Here is a 22,578-nt window from a genome sequence, read left to right on the forward strand (position 1 = left end):
GCTCACGCCTACCTGAGCTCACCCTCCATCCCGCCTGGCTGGGGGGGTTTAACCCTTCAGGGCTGGGCTGGGGGTCCTGCCTGCAGCAGGGAGGGGGGGAGGGGCTGCCTGGTGAGGGTCATGACATGAATCCCAGGTGGGTTGGGCTGGAGGGACCTCAAAGCCCACCCAGTGCCACCCCTGCGATGAGCAGGGACACCTCCCAGCAGCCCAGGCTGCTCCAAGCCCCATCCAACCTGCCCTTCAACACTGCCAGGGATGGGGCAGCCACAGCTTCCCTGGGCAACCTGGGCCAGGCTCTCCCCACCCTCACAGCCCAGAATTTCTCCCTCACATCTCAGCTCCAGCTCCCTCTGCCAGCTGGAAAACCACTGGATAGGAGGATGGAAGCACTTGCTGTGACTCGTGGCCCCGGGTGGCTGCCCAGCACTGTTGGGCACATGGGGCTGGTGCAACGTCCTCCCCACCCCCTGTGTGGGGCTGGGGGGGCACTGGGGGGGCTCCCGGGGGTCCCTACATGCTGGGGGTGGGGGGGAGGGTCCCCCAGCCCCCTGCTTTGGGATTCCCAGGCAGCCGGTTCCTGGGAGAGGGCTGGGAAAGGGGAATTGGGCTCCCGAATGGGATCAGTCCTGGCAGAGAGAGCCTCGGGAGCTCCTTCCCCTTCCTGCTGCTGAATCCATCCCAATCCATCCCAATCCATCCCAATCCATCCCAATCCATCCTGCTCCACTGCTGCTAATGGGGCAGAGGGAGGAATTAACCCTTGAGGAGCCAGTACCTCCACCCAGCCCCAACACGGGGGGACACGGGGGGACACGGTGTCTGCCAGCCCCCCGGGGGGGGCAGCCCAGCTGCTCCTGTCCCCAGGCCTGTCCCTAAACCCTGGCCCTGGAACCTGGCCCCATGACCTGTCCCTGTACCCTGTCCCTACAACCTGTCTCCTTACCCTGTCCCCCTACCCTGTCCCTATAACATGTCCCCTTACCCTGTCCCCACACTGTGTCTTAATCTGTCCCCATGCCCTGTCTCCTTAATCTGTCCCTGTACCCTGTCCCCCTACCTTGTCCCCTTAACCTGTTCCCTGACACTGTCCCCTTAGCCTGTCTCCATACTCCATCCTATTACCCCACCCCCAAACCCTATCCCCCTACCTTGTCCCCATACCCCACCCCCAATCTCCATCCCCATACCCTGTCCCCATGCCCTGTCCCTATGCCTTGTCCCCATACCCTGTCCCCAAGCCTGTCCCCATGCCCTGTCCAGCCCCTGCAGGCAGGCTTGGCTTTGCCCCCTGCCCCAGACCCTGCTCCCCTTCCCTCCTCGTGCACACATGGGCAGCTCGAGCAGCCTCCTCGGTGCTGGGGGGTTGAGCTGGGGTTCCCATGGGTCCCCATCAGCTCCTTGACCACAGCTGTCCCACTTCTCCATGCCCAGACCTGGGAGCAAGGGAAACCAGGGCTTGGTGGCAGCCCCAGGCTGGCTGGCACCTCATGGCTGGTGGGCTTCATGGCATCAGCCATGGATCTGGAGCCAGGAGGGGCTGGAAGGGCAGCTCTGGAGCTGCAGAGACAGGCTGGGAGGTTTGGGACATGGGAATCCCCACAGCATCCCAGGCCATCCGGCTGGTCCTAAGGTTTGGGGCTGGGATCCCACCACAAAAAGGACACGGAGCTGCTGGAGAGAGTCCAGAGGAGGCCCCGGAGATGCTGGGAGGGCTGGAGCAGCTCTGCTCTGGAGCCAGGCTGGGAGAGCTGGGGTGTTCAGCCTGGAGAAGAGAAGGCTCCAGGGAGACCTGAGAGCACCTTCCAGGGCCTGAAGGGGCTCCAGGAAAGCTGGGGAGGGGCTTGGGACAAGGGCAGGGAGGGATGGGAGCAGGGGGAAGGGTTTCCAGCTGGCAGAGGGAGCTGGAGCTGAGATGGGAGGGAGAAATTCTGGGCTGTGAGGGTGGGGAGAGCCTGGCCCAGGTTGCCCAGGGAAGCTGTGGCTGCCCCATCCCTGGCAGTGTTAAAGGGCAGGTTGGATGGGGCTTGGAGCAGCCTGGGCTGCTGGGAGGTGTCCCTGCCCGTGCAGGGGTGGCACTGAGTGGGCTTTGAGGTCCTTCCAACTCAAACCAGTCTGAGACTCTGTGATTCCATGGCCCTGCACCCAGGATGGGTCCAGGGATCCTGTGGACTTCCGAGCACCGGAGCAGGTTGTGCCCAAGCTGGTGGGGAGGCTCCTCAGCTCCCAACTGCTTTGTCCCAGCCTGGTGACATAAAACAGGCAGGAGGACCAGGGGCTGCTTTTCTGGGAGAACTGACAGTCCTAGGAGCAGCAGCTCCAGCCCTGGGGGCAGTGGGTGAGACCCCCGGGTGGGCGCAGTGGAACTAGACCCCCAGGCACAGCCCTTGGGGAGTTCCTGGGCTGTGGATCCGTTGATCCGCCGCGGTTTAACTCGTTCAGGAGCAGGAACTTCCATTTGCTGGGAGGTCTCAGGTTTCCCCTCCTTGCAGACCCCCCCCCAGCAGCAGCTCCCCCGGGGGGGGGAGTTGTCCCTCCCAGCCGGCGTTTCACACCTTTGCACTGAGCTACCAGCAGCCTCAGCAGCTTCTGAAACCCCAACCGGTGTCACCTCCTTCCCCGGGCTGGGCAGTCACCATCTGTGCTCTGGAAACCCGGGCTCCTGGAGGCATCTGCTTTCGTTTAGCTCCTCTAATGATCCTGCTTTTCTCTAGCACCTTCCATCCAAGCACAACCTCCGGCCGCTTTCCCGGCGCTGCTCTTCCCGCTGGGACGCACTTAGAGCCGGGTAGACGTGGTGCTTGAGGGACCTGGTTTGGAACTGGAGGAGGCAGAGTTGGGTTAGCGGTTGGTAGAGCTGGGTTATGGTGGGACTTGATGATCTGAAAGGTCTTTTCCAACCAGAATGAACCGTTGATTCTGTCTCCCTGTGGCCTGGCTCTTCCGGATCGGGATGGGGAGCGGTCCTGTGTGCAGGCTGGAGCAGGCTGGGGAAGCCCTGCTCTTCCCTTCAGCATCTGGCTCTGGGAATTGTAGCATCCCGGCCCCTGGCTCTGTGGCTCTCCTGCCTTCCCAGAGAGCTTCCATCATGTCCCAGTTTGGGCATCCTCTTCCCAGCCCTGGGGCCGGGTGCAGGTGCCTTGTCCCAGGGAGGCCAGGGCCAAGGAGTCTGAAATTCCCCACTGCGATCCATCCCTGCCCCAGCGTTGTTCCCGGGAATCTTGGCCTGGCAGGGAGGCCCTGACTTAATTCCCTGGCTGGGAGGCCGAGGAGGTGCAGCCAGGACCTGCTCTCAGGGGGTGCTTGGGGAGCCTTCCCTGCAGACCCCAGAGCTTCCCCCCCACAGAGGGTGCCCCTCGGGGATCCCTCTCCCACGGGAAGTGCGGATGGGGGCTCTGGGGGTGCAGGTCCCTGCTGGGGGTGCAGATCCCTCCCCAGCCCTGTGGTCACCTCGGGGGGCAGGGGAGGGGATCCCGGGATCCCCGCGGCTCCCCCAGCTCCGTGGTCTCCAGGGTGGGAGGGCTGCCTGTGCCCCCTCCCCTTTCTCCTCCACGTGGACCGGATATTTTCAAGAGAAGAATCTTTCCTACGAGGCTTTCCAGCTGCCAGGAATGTGTGTCTAGGAATGCCCAGGGCCCATCCAAGAACAACTTCCAGACGTGAGGCTGAGTGACAGCAGCTCCTCCCCGTGGGGCTCCGGACCCTCCTGGCCCATGTGTTAATGACACGGGGGGGTGGGCGAGCCCACCGGGGGGCGTGGGGGGGTGAGAGGCTCCTGGGCTGCTGCCACAGCCCCAGGAAAATCCATCAGGGAGGAATTTGGTCCTTCCTCCCTGCTGTGGGGAAGGGGGAGAAGGGAATCCCCCCTCCCCCCCACACTGGGATTGGGATGGGGGGGATGTGGATCCCAGTGCTGGGACTGGGATGGGGGGGATGTGGATCCCAGTGCTGGGATTGGGATGAGGGGATCATCCCTGGAGCCTCAGCTGAGCTTCTGCAGCATCTGGGCAAGTGCAGCAGCAGCTTCCTGGGATGGGGACAGGTCTTGATGTGGGTCTTGCCCATGCAGGGGTGGGACTGGGTGGGCTTTAAGGTCCCACCAGCCCAAACCAGTGTCATGGGATCCTATGAAATCCGTTCTGTAGAGTATCCAGGAATGGGAGTTTGGTGAATAAGGATGGAGGAATGGTGTAGAGTCTGTCACATCATCTCCATGATGATCCTGCCCTGGCCCTGCTCAGTGGTGGGAGGGTCTGAGGTGGCCCTGGGGGCAGCTCTGCCTTCCCAGGCCCCAGGCACCTTTTCCATGGGAGGCTCCGTGTTGTTTCCAAGTGTTTATGGGGACCAGATGGTGCTGGGGGGGGCTGTTTGAGGGTGACCCCTGACTGTGGGGTGTAGGGGGCACAGGTCACCTTCACACCTCTGTCCCTCTGTGGCTGTAACAGGGGAGGGGGTCTCCGCCTTCTGCAAGGCCAGGGCAGCTGGGAGAGGCTGGAGGACCTTCACTCCTGTCCATTCCTGCTGATCCTGAGGGTCCTGGAGCTATCCATGGCCTCCTGGAGCCATCCCTGGTGTCCTGGAACCAGCCCTGAAGCCATCCCCAGAGTCCTGGAGCCCTGCCTGGCATCCTGGAGCCATCCTTAGTGTCCTGGAGCCCTCCTTGGCATCGTGGAGCTATCCCTGGTGTCCTGGAACCATCCCTGGTGTCCTGGAGCCATTCCCAGTCCCCAGATGAGCTTTCTGGGGCCTCTCCAAGCCCTGCACTGGGGCAGCAGATCCAGGCAACTGGAGCCAGTGGGAGCCCAGAGCCCCCCTGAGGAGCCAGTTCCTGCTCCCAACCTCTCCCTGCTCCTACCTGGGATGGGTGACCCTGAGCCAACCCCAGTGGCCACCGAGCCCCTGGGAGGGATGAAGGCAGCAGAGCAGCAAATGTGAGGCAAGAAAAAGGGGTTTGAAACCTTTCCTGCTGCTGCCCTTGACCTTGGCATCTTCTGCCCCAGTGTGAGGTGGGACCTTCATGGTTGGGCTTGATGGTCTGAAAGGTCTTTCCCAATCAGAATGGAGTTATTCTGCTGCTGTGGAATCAACATGAAACTTCTGTTGTTGTAGAATGATAAGGGAAGCTGTGGCTGCCCCATCCCTGGCAGTGTTGAAGGGCAGGTTGGATGGGGCTTGGAGCAGCCTGGGCTGCTGGGAGGTGTCCCTGCCCATGCAGGGGTGGCACTGGGTGGGCTTTGAGGTCCCTCCAACCCAAACCAGTCCGGGATCCTGTGAGGGGCTGCACGTCCCCTAAGGAAGCACAGCTCCAGGATGCCCACAGTCAGGCCGGGCACTGGGGTTGGAGGCCAAACCTTCTCTTCATCCCAGAAGACTTTCTCCCTCCCATCTCATCTCCAGCTCCCTCTGCCAGCTGGAAACCCTTCCCCCTGCTCCCATCCCTCCCTGCCCTTGTCCCAAGCCCCTCCCCAGCTTTCCTGGAGCCCCTTCAGGCACTGGAAGCTGCTCTCAGGTCTCCCTGGAGCCTTCTCTTCTCCAGGCTGAGCACCCCAACTCTCCCAGCCTGGCTCCATAGGACATCTCACAGCTTTCCTGCTCCTCCTCCTTTTGGACACCCTGATATGGTGTCCCCAGCCCTCCTCTCTCACCATGTCCCTCTGCTCCCCTCCAGGACATTCGCAACACGGTGGGGAACATCCCCATGGAGTGGTACCAGGACTTCCCACACATCGGGTACAACCTGGAGGGCAAGAAGATCTACAAGCCCATCAGGAACAAGGACGAGCTGGACATGTTCCTGGAGAAGATGGAGAACCCTGACTACTGGTGAGCACGTGGGGGATGGCTGCCTGGTGTGACACAGAGTCACGGACCCATGGAATGGGTTGGAGGGACCTCAAAGCCCATCTAGTTCCAACCCTCCTGCCATGGGCAGGGACACCTCCCAGCAGCCCAGGCTGCTCCAAGCCCCATCCAACCTGCCCTTCAACACTGCCAGGGATGGGGCAGCCACAGCTTCCCTGGGCAACCTGGGCCAGGCTCTCCCCACCCAGAGTGAAGAACTTCTTCCTCAGATCCAACCTCCATCTCCCCCCTTCCAGTTCAAAGCCTTGGGCCCTGCCTCATGGTCCCACAGGGAGGGTGTGTCCACACACCTGCACCCCAACCGCCCAGAGCCTGGAATGTGGGCTGGAGATCTCCACGTCTCCTGGCTTGTGCCATCAGGAGACCAAGGATTCCTGGTGGTGTGGCTTGTGCCACCATCAGGGTTGGAGGCTGCATCCCTAATCCTGTCCCCCTGGGCTCCCTGCAGGAGAACAGTCCAGGACAAGATGACGGGCGCGGACATCAAGCTGACGGACGAGCAGGTGGCCCTGGTGCAGCGGCTCCAGAAGGGGCAGTTTGGGGATGTCCATTTCAACCCTTATGAGGTAGGGTCATGGCACACCCTGGGCTGGGCCAGGACGGACAGGGACAGCTCATCTGCCACTGTCCCCTGGCTCTGTGTGTCCCCAGCCGGCCGTTGACTTCTTCAGCCACGAGGTGATGATCCACCCGGTGACCAATCGTCCGGCGGACAAGAGGAGCTTCATCCCTTCCCTCATCGAGAAGGAGAAGGTGAGAGGGCTGAGGGCACCTTGGGGGCACAGAGCCAAGCTCTGCTGGTGTCTGGGGTCATTCTCCTGCCCAGGAGTCCCCCCTGTCCCTGCCATGGGCCACCCACCCCCACGATTGCTCCCGCTCCAGAGGATCGTGCCAAGTCCTCCTCAGGGAGCTCTGCTTGGCAGCTTTTCCTTTCCATCCTCACGTCCCACACCTCCTCCTCCCCAAGCCTGAGGAGTCCTTCAGCTCCTGGGGTTGACCTCTGCTGGCCCCACAGGTCTCCAAGCTGGTCCATGCCATCAAGATGGGCTGGATCAAGCCTCGGAAGCCCAAGGATGACACGCCCACCTACTACGACCTGTGGGCCCACGAGGATCCCAACTCCATCCTGGGCCGCCACAAGATGCACGTCCCGGCCCCCAAGATGAAGCTGCCTGGGCACGAGGAGTCCTACAACCCCCCCCCCGAGTACCTGCTCAGCGAGGAGGAGGTGAGGAGGGGGTCCTGAGGGGTCCTGAGACACAGGGAGAGGCTGGGAACACAGGGGAGTTCAGGAGGTGCCAGGACCCACCATGAGCTGGAGACCAGAAACCTCCCATGTCTTGGGCTGCTTCCCCAGCAGGTGACCAGCAGGGCCAGGGAGGGATTGTCCCCTCTGCTGAGACCCCCCTGCAGGGCTGGGGCCAGGCTGGGGTCCCCAGCACAGGAAGGACACGGAGCTGCTGGAGAGGCCAGAGGAGGCCCCGGAGATGATGGGAGGGCTGGAGCAGCTCTGCTCTGGAGCCAGGCTGGGAGAGCTGGGGTGTTCAGCCTGGAGAAGAGAAGGCTCCAGGGAGACCTGAGAGCACCTTCCAGTGCCTGAAGGGGCTCCAGGAAAGCTGGGGAGGGGCTTGGGACAAGGGCAGGGAGGGATGGGAGCAGGGGGAAGGGTTTCCAGCTGGCAGAGGGAGCTGGAGCTGAGATGGGAGGGAGAAATTCTGGGCTGTGAGGGTGGGGAGAGCCTGGCCCAGGTTGCCCAGGGAAGCTGTGGCTGCCCCATCCCTGGCAGTGTTGAAGGGCAGGTTGGATGGGGCTTGGAGCAGCCTGGGCTGCTGGGAGGTGTCCCTGCCCATGCAGGGGTGGCACTGGGTGGGCTTTCAGGTCCCTTCCAACCCAAACCATTCCATAGAAATGAAAGCACAGGTTCCTCAGCCCCATGCATATGAACAGCAGGAGTGGGGCCTCCTCCCGGGCAGTGACCACAAGGTGCAGCCTCCAAGCTGAGCTCCTGGGGGGTTCTCCTGGCACGGGGACCATCCTGGCATGTTGTGTCCAGAGGCACCATCAGCCCAGGGGTTGGGGGGCAAAGTCAGGCAAGAAAACCTGGCAGGATGAGGAAGTTAGGGAAGTCCTGGAACCTTGAGGAGGGCAGGGGAACCTGGAAGGATGAGGAGGGCAGGAGAACCTGGCAGGGTGAGGATGACTCTGCTGGAGGCAGAGCTGGGGGGGACGCTGGGGCACAGGGATGTCTCACAGCTGGACCACGAGCAACTGGCTGAAAGACGGTTCTTGCTGGGCTCGGGGGGGGGAGGGGGCATCTCTCTGTTCTGCTCCCCCGTGCCCACCCATGTGTGTGTGTCCCCCCAGAAGCTGGCCTGGGAGCAGCAGGAGCCGCAGGAGCGGAAGCTGAGCGTGGTGCCGCAGCGGTTCCGCTGCCTGCGCGCCGTGCCCGCCTACCCGCGCTTCATCCACGAGCGCTTCGAGCGCTGCCTCGACCTCTACCTCTGCCCCCGACAGAGGAAGATGAGGGTGAGGGCTCCTCCCACCCCACACGCTGCACCCCAGGTGTCCCGGGATCATTTTGGACTGGGCTTGGCTCAAGGTGTTGTGCCCTGATGCCACCCAGCTGCTCTGGGGCGCAAAGCCCTGCTCCTGGTGGCCTCTTGCTCCTCACCTACAGCCCTGTGTCCAAAGCTCTGTCCTGTCACCCCACCTCCTGTCACCCCCTCCTCCTGTCACCCCACCTCCTGTCACCCCCTCCTCCTGTCACCTCCCCTCCTGTCACCTCCTCCTCCTGTCACCTCCCCTCCTGTCACGCCCCTCGCACCCTCCCAGCTGGGGTTTTCCACCCGGAGGCTCTGCTGGGCCTGGGAGGGTTTCACAGCCCGTGCACCCTGGGGGGCAGCACCAGGGGTTGGGGTGCAGCCCGGCCCCATCTCACCTCCTGCTTCTCACAGGTCAACGTGGACCCTGAGGACCTGATCCCCAAACTGCCCAAGCCACGGGACCTGCAGCCCTTCCCCACCACCCAGGCCCTGGTAAGTGGATGCAGGGAGCCAAAGGGACCATGGCAGTGGGATGGGCTCAAGCTGGTCCTGGTCAGTTGTGGAGTGGCCATGTGCCAGTGCTAGGTAGTGGTTGGACTGGAGGGGCTTCTCCAACCAAAAGGACTCTGCTCTGCTCAGCTGAGACCCCCCTGGGGCACTGTGTCCAGCTCTGGGGTCCCCAGCACACGATGAGGGAAAAAGCAGAGCCCCCAGGTCTGGACCTGCAGGGGTTGGTGGCACATGGACCTCTGTGGTCCTCAAGACAAACATGACCCCCTGCCCCATTTCCCTCCTTGAAGAACCTAGGGCAAGGCAGGGAGGTCACCACAGAGGAGCTGCTGGGCTGCATGAGAATGAGCCCGGCTTGGCCACCAGCATCCTGGCTAGTGTCAGCACTGGGGTGGCCAGCAGGAGCAGGGCAGGGATTGTCCTCCTGTGCTGGGCACTGGGGACTCCTCAAATCCTGGGGTCAGGTTTGGGTGAGAAAAGGGACATGGAGGGGCTGGAATGTGTCCAGGGAAGGGCCCCGGAGCTGGGGAAGGGGCTGGAGCAGAAGGAGAAGGGTCTGGAGAACTTGTGAGGAGCAGCTGAGGGAGCTGGGGGTGTCCAGCCTGGAGCAAAGGAGGCTGAGGGGAGACCTGCTGGCTCTGCAGCTGCCTGAGAGGAGGTTGGAGCCAGGGGGGGTCGGGCTCTGCTCCCCAGGAACAAGCCCTGGGACAAGAGGGAACGGCCTCAAGTTGCCCAGGGGAGGTTGAGGTTGGATCTGGGGAACAATTCCTTCCTGGCAAGGGTTGTCAGGGCCTGGCCCAGGCTGCCCAGGGCAGGGGGGGAGTCCCCATCCCTGGAGGGGTTTCCAAGCCCTGGAGATGGTGCTGAGGGACATGGGGCAGTGGTGGCCTTGGCAGGGCTGGGGGAATGGGTGGACTGCAGGATCTCCACGTTCTGTCCCACCCAGAGCCATTCCCTGCCTCCCATCTCCCTCCCAGGTGTACCGTGGTCACTCCAGCCTGGTGCGGTGCCTCAGCGTCTCTCCCAGCGGGCAGTGGTTGGTCTCAGGTGAGGATTCCCTCCCCAGTCCAGGACAATCTCAGTCACACCAGGCACTGCCTGGCCTGTCCCCAGTGTCCCCTCCTTCCTGCCAGCCCCTCCTCCAGGGGAAGCCCAGGCAAGAGGCTGGAGCATCCCAGGGAGTCCTGCCCAGGCCGTGTCCTCCAGAAGGCTTTTCCAGCCCCCCTTGGGACCCCACCCTAGGAGCCTGGATCCCAGCTGGAGAGAGGGAGGCTGGAGGGGTGGGAGGTGGGGGAGCCCCACGGGCCAGGGGGGGTCCAGGGCCGGGGTGGGGGGGGGGTCTGGGGGTTGCTGAGCAGATGCAGCTCCAGGCCACATGTGCTTTTTATAGCAGCCAGAGTTTTCCAGGCTGCAGCTCCCGGTGGCGGCTGCCGCGCTCCGGTTGCACAACGTGGAATTCCTGGCCCCGGGCTGGGAAAGTGGCTGAGATCAGGAGTTAAAAATAACCCCAACCCGCGGGGAGGAGGGGGAAGAGGGGTGGGGGACACACGGAGAGGGGACAAGACACACGCACACACATGCACACAGAGCGGGGGGACACAGCCACGCTGCTGGCAACCTGCTCCTGGGGCTGGCCCAGGCGCCCGGCCAGCCCGGCAGCTGCTCCGGGAGCACCGGGAGGGGGAAGCACAGGCAGGGGGGTTGTTCTCCCAGCAGCAGCTCCTGGTCACGTTCAACAGCGGGTGGAGAACCTGCTGGAGAACCAGGGGAGGTTGCTGGGTCCCTCTGGGGGGGGGGTTTCTTCCCCCTGGCCCTGGGGGAGCCGTGCCCGGGTCCTGATCCCGCCCCGTCGCAGGCTCCGATGACGGTTCCGTGCGGTTCTGGGAGGTGAGCACAGCCAGGTGCATGAAGACCCTGCCCGTGGGGGGGGTGGTGAAGAGTATCGCCTGGAACCCCAACCCCACCATCTGCCTGGTGGCCATCTGTGTGTGAGTGTCCCAGCATGGCCTGCAGCCCCAGCACGAGCTCCCGGGGCTGGAACCAAGCCTGGAGTTGTATCACAGGATCCCAGCCTGGGTTGGGTTGGAGGGACCTCAAAGCCCACCCAGTGCCACCCCTGCATGGGCAGGGACACCTCCCAGCAGCCCAGGCTGCTCCAAGCCCCATCCAACCTGCCCTTCAACACTGCCAGGGATGGGGCAGCCACAGCTTCCCTGGGCAACCTGGGCCAGGCTCTCCCCACCCTCACAGCCCAGAATTTCTCCCTCCCATCTCAGCTCCAGCTCCCTCTGCCAGCTGGAAACCCTTCCCCCTGCTCCCATCCCTCCCTGCCCTTGTCCCAAGCCCCTCCCCAGCTTTCCTGGAGCCCCTTCAGGCACTGGAAGGTGCTCTCAGGTCTCCCTGGAGCCTTCTCTTCTCCAGGCTGAACACCCCAGCTCTCCCAGCCTGGCTCCAGAGCAGAGCTGCTCCAGCCCTCCCAGCATCTCCGGGGCCTCCTCTAGACCCACTCCAACAACATTTTCTCTCCCAAATCCCCAGGGAGCACCTGTAGACTCATGACATCCCCCAGCAGTGAGGGTGGCCACACTGGTGTGCAAAGCCACCTCTGCTCACACTGACCCCGCCTCCCACTTCATTTGGTGACCCTCATTCTTCTTGTGGTGGCCTTCACTGTTCTGTGGAGGCACCAGCCACTCCCCACCATCCTCCCAGGGCCCCTCAGGCTATGACAGGGGTCCCCCATTCCCTCCCTCTTGTCCCTTTGCTGGCCTTACAGAAGGTCCTGGCTGCTTGCAGCATCCCACGCCTCCCTCCCCGTGTTTCTGTCCCTGTGCAGGACCATCCCGTGGTGGCACAGGGCTGGTGGGAAGGGATTCCTCTGCTCTCACCCATCCGCTCTTCCCTACCTTGCAGGGAGCAGTCGGTGCTGCTGGTCAACCCCTGCCTTGGGGACAAGCTGCTCTATGGGGCCACCGACCAGCTGCTGGAGTCCTACGTGGCGCCGGAGGAGGAGCGAGTGCAGCCGGTGCGCTGGGCAGTGCCCAGCCCCGAGGAGCAGGGCAGGGGCATCCGCCTGCTGCTCCAGCACAGCAAGGCAGGACGGGCACCTGGGGGAGGGGGCTTGGGTAGATCGGGTGGTTGGGCTCATCTCAAGGAGCAGGAGCTTCAGCAGGGCCAAGGGCCGGGGCAGAGAATCACAGAATCACAGAATCGTAGAACTGTTCAGGTTGGAGAAGCCCCTTGGGATCACCGAGCCCAACCATCAGCCCTACTCCACAATATCCACCAACACCACATCCCAACGACCCTTCGTCCACCAACACCACATCCAGACATCCTGCACTTGGGCCACAACAACCCCAGGCAACGCTCCAGGCTTGGGGAAGTGTGGCTGGAAGGGTCTGGCAGGAAAGGACCTGGGGGTTCTAATGACATGAGCCAGTGTGTGCCCAGGTGGCCAAGAAAGCCAGTGGCATCCTGGCTTGTCTTAGAAATAGTGTGGCCAGCAGAAGCAGAGAGGTGATTGTCCCCCTGTGCTCAGCACTGGTGAGGCCACCCCTGGAGTGCTGTGTCCAGTTTTGGGCACCTCAATTCCAGAGAGATCTTGAGGTGCTGGAGTGAGGACAGAGGAGGCAACAGAGCTGGGGAAGGGCCTGGAGAATCAATCTGATGAAGAACACTTGAAGGAGCTGGGAATGTTTAGTGTGAGGAAGAGGAGGCTGAGGGGAGACCTCATCAGTCTCTACAACTACCTGAAAGGTCATTGTAGAGAGGTGGGTGCTGGTCTCTTCTCACAGGTCATCAGTGACAGAACAAGAGGGAAGGGCTTCAGGCTGCACCAGGGGAGGTTCAGACTGGACATCAGGAACAATTTTTTCACAGCAAGAGTGGTCAGACTCTGGAACAGGCTGCCCAGGGAGGTGGTGGAGTCACCATCCCTGGGTGTGTCTAAGGGTCGTTTGGATGTGGTGTTGGTGGAGCTGGTTTAGGGGAGAACTTTGTAGAGTAGGGCTGATGGTTGGACTCTGATCCCAAGGGGCTCCTCCATCCTGAATGGTTCTACGATTCTATAACTCTCCCCTGGGCTGAGGGGACCTGGGGCAGTGCCAGTCATGACCCAGTCACAGAATATCAGGGGTTGGGAGGGACCTCTGAAGATCATCGAGTCCAACCCCCCTGCCAGAGCAGGGCCAAAAACCACTAGGGCAGATCCCTCAGATCCAGAGGGGTCTTGAAAGTCTTCAGAGAAGGAGACTCCACAACCTCTCTGGGGCAGCCTGTGATGTCGAGCTGGTGAAAGGCCTGGAGAACAAGCCCTGTGAGGAGAGGCTGAGGGAACTGGGGATGTTTAGTTTCAGGAAGAGGAGGCTGAGGGGAAACCTCACTGCTCTCCACAACCACCCCGAGAGGAGGCTGGGGTGAGGTGGGAGTTGGGCTCTTCTCCCAGGTAACAGGACCAGAGGAAATGACCTGGAGCTGCTCCAGGGGAGGAGATTAGAAAGAATTTCTTTACCCAGAGAGTGGTTGGACAGTGGAACAGGCTGTTCAGGAGAAAGGTAGATGTGCTGAGGGACGTGATTTCAGCACTGAACGGGTAAATCAGGTCATGGTCGGGGGACTTAGGTTATGGTTGGACTCAATGATCTTCAAGCTCCCTTCCACCCAGGATGATTCTGTGGTTCCGTGTCCTGCAGGCTGTGAAGCAGGTGACCTGGCATGGCAAAGGGGACTACTTTGCCAGCGTGGTGTCAGACAACAGCAACATGCAGGTGCTGATCCACCAGAGCAGCAAGCGCTGGAGCCAGAGCCCGTTCCGCCGCAGCAAGGGGCTGGTGCAGTGTGTCCTCTTCCACCCCATCAGGCCCTACTTCTTCGTGGCCACCCAGCGCTACGTCCGTGTCTACAACCTCCTCAAGCAGGAGCTCACCAAGAAGCTGATGACCAACTGCAAGTGGGTCTCCAGCATGGCCATCCACCCTGGAGGTACGTGCTGGGGTTGCTCCTCAAGGAGCCCCGGGCGGAGCAGCCTGCTCCTCCAGGAGCATCCTGGAGGTCTCTGCTGTCCCCACTCACACCCTGGTCCCTCTCACAGGTGACAACATCATCTGTGGCAGCTATGACAGCAAACTGGCCTGGTTTGACCTGGACCTCTCCACCAGACCCTACCAGCTGCTGCGGTGAGTGCTCCTGTCCCCCCAAAGCCCACCAGGCTCTTCCCAGGGTTGCTCCTTCTCCTGGGACCTGGCAGCAGGATGGAGCCCATCAGGGCTGTGCTGGGAGCTGCCATCCCGGCCCAGTGCCTGGGTGTCCCACCGTGTGCCAGGGTGGGGATGTTCTGGGCTGCCCAGGTGCTTAGAGGCCAAGGAGCTGCTGGAGAGAGTCCAGGGCAGGGCCCCCAAGATGCTGAGGGGCTGGAGCATCTGCCTGGGAGGAAAGGCTGAGGGAGCTGGGGCTGTTCAGCTGGAGAGGAGGAGCCTGAGGGGGGGTCTCCTCAAGGCTGAGCAGTATCTGCAGGGGGTCAGCAGGGGGGACCAGACTCTGCTCAGGGCTGCCCAGGGACAGGACAAGGGGCCACGGGCACAAGCTGGAGCACAGGAGGGTCAAGCTCCCCATGAGGAGGAACTTGTTGCCTGTGAGGGTGGCAGAGCCCTGGGCCAGGCTGCCCAGAGAGGCTGAGGAGGCTCCTTCTCTGGAGACACCCCAGCCCCTCTGGAGGTTCCTGTGGGCCCTGCTGGGGGTGACCCTGCTCTGGGGGCTTGGAGGGGTGATCTCCAGAGCTCCTTGCTAACCCTGATGCTTCTATGACCTCCCAGGCTCAGGCTGGGGACAAAGCCTCCAGCAGGAGCTGGGCTGGTTTGAGCTGCTCATGGCACGTTCCAGTCTGTCCCAGTTGTCCTCTCCCCTCCCATGTGGAACTTGGGGTCCATCAACTTGGCCATGTGCCCTGGCCAAGGGTTGGGACAGGGGCAGATTGTGTCCCCCCAGCCCCAACATGGTGCCTGGTGTCTTTGCAGGCACCACAAGAAGGCTCTGAGGAGCGTGGCCTTTCACAGGCACTACCCGCTCTTCGCCTCGGCCTCGGACGACGGGACAGTCATTGTCTGCCATGGGATGGTCTACAAGTAAGTGGGGGGGTCCTGGGGGGGTTCTGGGAGCTGTTGGAGTGAGGCCAGAGGAGGCCCCGGAGATGCTGGGAGGGCTGGAGCAGCTCTGCTCTGGAGCCAGGCTGGGAGAGCTGGGGTGTTCAGCCTGGAGAAGAGAAGGCTCCAGGGAGACCTGAGAGCACCTTCCAGTGCCTGAAGGGGCTCCAGGAAAGCTGGGGAGGGGCTTGGGACAAGGGCAGGAGGGATGGGAGCAGGGGGAAGGGTTTCCAGCTGGCAGAGGGAGCTGGAGCTGAGATGTGAGGGAGAAATTCTGGGCTGTGAGGGTGGGGAGAGCCTGGCCCAGGTTGCCCAGGGAAGCTGTGGCTGCCCCATCCCTGGCAGTGTTGAAGGGCAGGTTGGATGGGGCTTGGAGCAGCCTGGGCTGCTGGGAGGTGTCCCTGCCCATGCAGGGCTGGCACTGGGTGGGCTTTGAGGTCCCTCCAACCCAAACCCCTCTCTGCTTGGGTGAGTCCATGTCCCACGCCCTCTCCTCCAGCCAGCAGCCTCCCAGCAGAGCCCTGGCGTGGCTGCCTGTGCCTGGGGGGAGCTGCAGCCTTTGTGGGGTGACTCTGGGGCTGCCCCAGCGCTGGTCGGGAGCCAAACCCTGCTCTGACCTGTCTCCTCCACCACAGTGACCTGCTGCAGAACCCCCTGCTGGTGCCTGTCAAGGTGCTGAAGGGCCACGTGCCAACGCTGGACCTGGGCGTCCTCGACGTGCTCTTCCACCCCACCCAGCCCTGGGTCTTCTCCTCCGGGGCTGATGGCACCATCCGGCTCTACACGTAGCCTGTGCCCCCCCAAACCACCTCCCTGGAATACATGGACTTCTGGGGCCTTCCCATTAAACTCTTTTGGATACAACCCCGTGCCACCTTCTCCTGCCATTCCCACCTCAGCCTGGGCTGGATCGAGGGTGGAGGGGACACGTGGACCCACCCCCCCAACCCCAAACCCCCTTGGTGCTGCTGCCTCCCCAGCCCAGTGTGGGACTCTCCACCCAACAGCCCCAGAGCTCTCATGGTCTTCTCCATCCCTGCCCATCTCCAGAGCTTTTTGTGGGGTTCTCCATCACTTGGATGGGGCTTGGAGCAGCCTGGGCTGGTGGGAGGTGTCCCTGGGCAGGGGGTGGGACTGGGTGGGCTTTCAGGTCCCTCCACCCCAACCCATTCCACAACTCTGTGTAGGGGGATTTAGGTTATGGTTGGACTCGATGATCTTCAAGGTCCCTTCCAACCAGGATGATCCCACCAAGGCCCCAGCCCATGCCCACCCCCCTGGGTCACACACATCCCAGCACAGGATCCCAGGGACCACCAGGATGTGGAACAGGATCCCTGCCCAAAGGAGAAGAGCCCAGAGGTGACCAGAGCAGGGGCAGAAAGGTGACAAGGAGCTGGGCCACCAGTGCTGCTCAGGTGGGGCAGGACCAGCTCGAGGGGGTCCATGGATGGAGCCAGGACCAGGGTTGGCCTCCTCCTTTGGCAAGGGGGGGGGGGGCAGGAGACCCCCCACATCTTCCCCAAACCCGCCTGTGACCCTGGTCACACCTTGGGGGGAGTCACACCTTGGGGAGGGGTCACCCCTTTACCCAGAGCAGCACCTGGGGAGCAAAGAGCTTTATTTAAAAACCCTCTATGTACATGTGGGGGGGTGGGGGTCACACCCACCCTGGGGGGACCTGGGGGGCGGGGGCTGGGGGGGCAGGACCCCGTGTTCAGCATCAGGGACCAGGAAGGTGGGACAAGGGGCTGGAGGCACCTTGGGGTGGGGGCTCAGGATCCATCCCTGCTCCAGGATGAGCTGGAGCTCGGGGTGGGTGGGGGGTCCTGGGGACACTGCCACCCCCTTGTGGGAGGTCCTGGGGTCACTGCCAGACCCCTTGGGGGGGTCCTGGGGACACTGCCACCCCTTTGGGAGGGTGCTGGGGTCACTGCCAGACCCCCTGGGGGGGTCCTGGGGTCACTGCCACCTCCCTGGTGGGGGCGTGGGGACACTTCCACCCATTTGTGGGGGTGTGGGGACACTGCCACCCCCCTGGGGGGGTTCTGGGGTCACTGCCACCCCCCTTGGGGGGACATGGGGACACTGCCAGCCCCATCCCCAGCTCCAGCCCCTTCCCTCCACGTGCTGCCACCACGTTCCCCTGCCCCAGGCCCTTCATCCCATAAGTCAACCAAGTCAAGGAGCCCTTTCTCCAGCAGCCTGCGGAAGAGGGGCCACCTGCCCACCCGTGTCCTCTGGCCCACCCTGGTGGCCACAGTTTGTGCCGAGCTGATCCTGGGAGGGGACGTGGGAGGTGCCGGGTTGTCCCCGTGGGGTGGTGGGAGCAGAGGAAGAGGCTGGAGCTGCCGTGGGAGGCAGGAGGAGCAGCCCCTGGGCAGGTGCTGGAGGCAGGAAGACGTGGCCGTGGGGCTGGGGGCCGAGGAGCCCACCCACCTATTGCTGCTGGGGGTGGCAGGGGGGTCCTGGGGTCACAGGATCCTGACCAGGCGACCCAAGGTCTCGGCCACCTTCACCCGGACGGCGGGAACGGGGTCCTTGAGGAGCAGGTTCAGAGCTGGAAGGAGAGAGCAGAGACAGGTTGGTGAGAAGGGATGGGATGGGAGCAGGGGGAAGGGTTTCCAGCTGGCAGAGGGAGCTGGAGCTGAGATGTGAGGGAGAAATTCTGGGCTGTGAGGGTGGGGAGAGCCTGGCCCAGGTTGCCCAGGGAAGCTGTGGCTGCCCCATCCCTGGCAGTGTTGAAGGGCAGGTTGGATGGGGCTTGGAGCAGCCTGGGCTGCTGGGAGGTGTCCCTGCCCGTGCAGGGGTGGCACTGGGTGGGCTTTGAGGTCCCTCCAACCCAAACCATCCCCTGGTTCCATGATGACACACCAGGGGCCATGGCCACCCACCCCTGTGCCCCAGCCACCTCCAGGCTTTGCTCCATCACACCAGCAAGACCCTCCACACTCCAGCGTCAGGGTCCATCCCCCCCTCCTCAGTCCTAGAGGAGAACAGGGACCCCAGACCCACAACACCCCTCAGCTCTGCGACCCAGGAGCTGGTGCTGAGGAGGTTCCAGCCCTGTGGGACCACCAGGACTCCTTGTGGTGCTGGGCTGGAGCTGGTGGAGCTTCATGGGGTTGGGATGGAACTGGTGGAGCTTCATGGGGTTGGGATGGAACTGGTGGAGCTTCATGGGGTTGGGTTGGAGCTGGTGGAGCTTCATGGGGTTGGGTTGGAGCTGGTGGAGCTTCATGGGGTTGGGTTGGAACTGGTGGAGCTTCATGGGGTTGGGTTGGAGCTGGTGGAGCTTCATGGGGTTGGGTTGGAGCTGGTGGAGCTTCATGGGGTTGGGTTGGAGCTGGTGGAGCTTCATGGGGTTGGAGCTGGTGCAGCTTCATGGGTTGGGGGGCTGCCTGGGGCCAGGGATGGGGGCAGGGGCTGGACCTGAGCTCCCCGAGGCCAAACCTCCCCTCTCAGCACCGATTTCCTCACGCCTGGAGCAGCTCCCGGCAGCCGGGAAACACGTTCCAGCCCCCTTGGTGGGTTTTTGTGTTGTTGCCTCAGCCGTAAAAAAAGGGGAAAAAAAAAAAACCCATCACATTTTTCCAGGAGCTTCTTCGCCCGGCGCGGGAGGAGCCGCCAGTGACCCCCCCCCCCAAAAAAAAAGGGGGCGGGGGGGGGAAAACCCAGAAAGGCAAACCCCAAGCCCAGCAGCCCCCCCGGCTCAGGCAGCCCCAGGTGCCGCAGTCACAGGGCGCCCGGCGGGGAAGGGGCTGCATCCCCAGAGCCCCCCCGGGAGCCCGAGCTGCTCAAGACGGAAGCTCCTGCAACCCGAGCCGGGTCCCGGCGTGAGTCACGGGCAGATTGTCTTCTCCTCCTCCCCGTGTCTCCAGCAGACGGGCCCTCCTGCCTCTGGACGGGCTGGGGGAGCCAACGGAAAGATCGTTTTTCCCTTTTTTAGTGTTTTTCGAGCTCCTCTGGCACCAGGCGCGAGTTTCCGCGCCCGCGTGCGATGAGGTCACCGGTGACAGGGAAAAAATCCCTGAAATCCAGGAAAATTACTGAGCTCTGCTCCAAAAAGGCCACCAGCTTCAAGGGGGCTGGTTTTTTTTTTTTTTTCCTGTGGTGAGGCCCCTGAGGCGGCTCCTCGGCCGGGAACGCGGCTCCAAGAAACCCCAACAGGTCCCACCTGCCCAGACTGAGCCCTGCAAGTGCCCCAGAGCCCTGGGGGATGTGGAGACACCAGCCAAGGGGCCTGATGGACACAGAGACACCAGCCAAGGGTCCTGATGGACATGGAACCACCAGCCAAGGGTCCTGGTGGACACAGAGACACCAGCTGAGGACCAGAGCTTGTGGTGCAGCTGGTGGAGCCACGATGGGCTGGGGGGTTTAGGGTTCATGGTGGGGCCATCCTCAACGGAGGGGTTTGAGGTTCATGGTGGGACCATGCCTGGCTGCAGGGTTTGGGGGTTCATGGTCCCACCAGTGGAGCTGGGAGCCCCATCTCATGGGTCTGAGCTCCAGCTCCCACGGGCAGAGATGAGTCCTGACTCCCCAGCCAGGGCAGTGCTGGGTGGCAGCACCTACTGACCTGAAATGAGCTGGTCCAGGTCCACTTGATGACCATGTTCTTCATCCACGTGCAGCACCAGGAAGCCTGAGGAAGTAATTCTGGAGTCACCATGAAGCTCCACACCCAAGGAGACAGGTAATGGTGACACATGACTGGCCACTGGTCCCTTGTCCCTGCACCAGCACCTTCTGTGGAACCTCCACAGAAACCCCACCATGAGTAGGCAGTGAGGACCAGAGGCTGGTCACTCAAACCATGGTGTGACCTGGGCAGGTGTTTTCCACCCCAGCTGGTGACAGCAGACACTGTGCACTCAGCCAACGTTGGTGGAAGCAGCTGGAGAAACATTCCTGGGCTGCTGGCACCACCTGGGGACATCAGAGCAGGAGGAGCAGGTTGGTGCAGGACACGGAGGCACCAAATGTCCTGCCCGTTCCCAGCAGCCGTGCCTGGGAACCAAAAGCATTCCCAGGACAACGTGGGGGACACAGCCTTCTGAGGAGAGGACACCCACCCGAGGAGCACCTTGGGGACTCACCAATGAACATGGGGGCAGCTGCTCGGATGTCCACCCAGGTGCTCTTGAAGTAGAAGAGGTTGGTTGAGACCAGGCGGTTGAGCATCTCTGGGTAGCTCTGCATCTAGGAGACCAAGAGCCACCAAGCATGTCATGCAGGACATGAGATGAGGTGCCTGGAACCATCTCCTGGAAGCCCTGGAGCTCCTGGGAGACCAAGGTCAGTCCAGGAACACACTTGGGCTGGGTGGACTTGTCGTGTGCGGACACAGGAGCAGGACCCAGAGAACCCCGGAGCAGCTTCCAGAGCCTGAAGGGGCTCCAGGAAAGCTGGGGAGGAGCTTGGGACAAGGGCAGGGAGGGATGGGAGCAGGGGGAAGGGTTTCCAGCTGGCAGAGGGAGCTGGAGCTGAGATGGGAGGGAGAAATTCTGGGCTGTGAGGGTGGGGAGAGCCTGGCCCAGGTTGCCCAGGGAAGCTGTGGCTGCCCCATCCCTGGCAGTGTTGAAGGGCAGGTTGGATGGGGCTTGGAGCAGCCTGGGCTGCTGGGAGGTGTCCCTGCTCATGCAGGGTGGGACTGGGTGGGCTTTGAGGTCCCTCCAACCCAAACCAGTGTGGTTTTTCGTGACCTTTTGGACCAGCAGCCCCTTCAGGAGCCCCACCACGCTGCACAGAGCCCCATGGGAGCCCCATCCCTGGTGCCACCCCCTCCAGCAGGTGCTCACCAGGTGTTTGCAGACGTCGTTCATGAACTCCCCGTAGTGCAGGCTCCGCTCCTCCCGCAGGTGGTTGAGGAACATGTCACAGAGCCCCTCACAGCCCATGCTGGGCCCACACATGCGCAGGGCAAACTTGCAGGCCTGGGGCAGGGAGAGAAGGGTCTGGAGAACTTGTGAGGAGCAGCTGAGGGAGCTGGGGGTGTTGAGCCTGGAGCAAAGGAGGCTGAGGGGAGACCTGCTGGCTCTGCAGCTGCCTGAGAGGAGGTTGGAGCCAGGGGGGTCGGGCTCTGCTCCCCAGGAACAAGCCCTGGGACAAGAGGGAACGGCCTCAAGTTGTGCCAGGGGAGGCTGAGGTTGGATCTGGGGAACAATTCCTTCCTGGCAAGGGTTGTCAGGGCCTGGCCCAGGCTGCCCAGGGCAGGGGGGAGTCCCCATCCCTGGAGGGGTTTCCAAGCCCTGGAGATGGTGCTGAGGGACGTGGGGCAGCACTAGACTGGGTAGAGCTGGGTTAATGGGAGGGTTGGGCTGTGGTTGAACTCAATGACCTTAGAGGTCTTTTCCAACCAGAAGGACTCTGTGGTTCCCAGACACAACCCCAGCTCCTGGTGGGCAGGGGGACAACTCACCTTGATGACCTCCAGCTTGGGGTCCTGGAGGTGCAGCAGCAGTGGGACCAGCCCATTGAGGATCTGCTCGAAGAAAACTTCACAGTTGACTTGGCTGAACTTGGTGAGGTTGCCAAAGAGGACGATGGAGGACTGGCGGAGCTCGGGCTGCTCCTGGGGGCAGAGGGGACAGCAGGGGCTCAGCAGGAACCCACCCACATCACCCAACACCCCCAGGCCCTTCTCCTCGGGGCTGCTTTCCATCCAGCCTCCACCCAGCCTGGATTAGTGCCTGGGGTTGCCTGGACCCATGGGGAGGAGCTTGTGGAACATGTCCCAGTGGGACAGCAGCAGCTCCGCCCTGGGGGAGCTCAAGGTGGTATCTGGGCAGGAGAAGCATCAAGCTTCCCATGGTGATGCTGGAGGGGTTTGGGGTGGACAGAGACTGCAATAGGCAGTGAAGCCCCTGGGACAGCCACCCAGAGAGGACTTCTCCCCTCTCCCCAACCCTTGTTCCTGCCCCAGGGCACCCACATCACCCAGGTCCTGCTCAAGAACTTCCTGCCATTGTGGAGGAGACATAGAATCATAGAATCCAATCATGGAAGGGTTTGGGTTGGGAAGGACCTTAAAGATCATCTAGATCCAACCCCCTGCACGGGCAGGGACACCTCCCAGCAGCCCAGGCTGCTCCAAGCCCCATCCAACCTGCCCTTCAACACTGCCAGGGATGGGGCAGCCACAGCTTCCCTGGGCAACCTGGGCCAGGCTCTCCCCACCCTCACAGGAAGGAACTTTTTCCTGATGTCCAACCTGAATCTCTCCTCCTTAAGCTTCCAACCACTGCCCCTTGTCCTCTCTCCACACCCCCGTGCAGAAAAGCCCCAAGGGGACAACTCAAGGGCCACCTCCACTTCCCAACCCCACCCTGTCCTCACGCAGCCCCTGCCCAGGGCTCAGCTGGGGACAGGGTGGCCTGACCTCCTCCCCCCAGCCCTGCAGAGCTGCCTGCACCCAGGGATGTCCTCAGAAGACCCCCTGCTCCTCCCACGGGTCCACCTGCACGGGGCAGGTCCTTGGTGGGCAGGTGAGCCGTGTGGGACCCGTGGAGGTGGCCGGA

The 22,578-nt window shown here is 62.6% G+C and overlaps 2 protein-coding genes across 3 annotated transcripts in view; one reads left to right on the forward strand and one right to left on the reverse strand.

Moving 5' to 3' along the window:
* The window catches only part of BOP1 (BOP1 ribosomal biogenesis factor), a 56,017-nt gene extending 40,098 nt beyond the window's left edge, over positions 1-15,919 (forward strand). The window contains exons 4-16 of one of the 2 annotated variants that reach the window (XM_051611393.1): positions 5,669-5,823; positions 6,311-6,428; positions 6,514-6,615; positions 6,878-7,090; positions 8,227-8,388; positions 8,817-8,897; positions 9,893-9,962; positions 10,771-10,903; positions 11,829-12,009; positions 13,610-13,898; positions 14,008-14,092; positions 14,930-15,037; positions 15,691-15,919. In XM_051611393.1, the coding sequence (XP_051467353.1) occupies positions 5,669-5,823; positions 6,311-6,428; positions 6,514-6,615; positions 6,878-7,090; positions 8,227-8,388; positions 8,817-8,897; positions 9,893-9,962; positions 10,771-10,903; positions 11,829-12,009; positions 13,610-13,898; positions 14,008-14,092; positions 14,930-15,037; positions 15,691-15,844 (1,851 nt within the window). In that variant the 3' untranslated portion in view covers positions 15,845-15,919. The remainder of the gene's footprint in view (positions 1-5,668; positions 5,824-6,310; positions 6,429-6,513; positions 6,616-6,877; positions 7,091-8,226; positions 8,389-8,816; positions 8,898-9,892; positions 9,963-10,770; positions 10,904-11,828; positions 12,010-13,609; positions 13,899-14,007; positions 14,093-14,929; positions 15,038-15,690) is intronic. The other variant, XM_051611394.1, reaches the window with a different exon arrangement.
* A 740-nt stretch (positions 15,920-16,659) lies between these two features.
* The window catches only part of LOC127381260 (maestro heat-like repeat-containing protein family member 1), a 57,957-nt gene continuing 52,038 nt past the window's right edge, over positions 16,660-22,578 (reverse strand). The window contains 5 exon segments of the mRNA XM_051611377.1: positions 16,660-17,615; positions 19,638-19,703; positions 20,158-20,260; positions 20,860-20,994; positions 21,480-21,632. Coding sequence (XP_051467337.1) covers positions 17,530-17,615; positions 19,638-19,703; positions 20,158-20,260; positions 20,860-20,994; positions 21,480-21,632 — 543 coding nt within the window. The 3' untranslated portion in view covers positions 16,660-17,529.

Source organism: Apus apus, chromosome 2 (assembly GCF_020740795.1).
Source record: "Apus apus isolate bApuApu2 chromosome 2, bApuApu2.pri.cur, whole genome shotgun sequence".
NCBI classification, from domain to species: Eukaryota; Metazoa; Chordata; class Aves; order Apodiformes; family Apodidae; genus Apus; species Apus apus.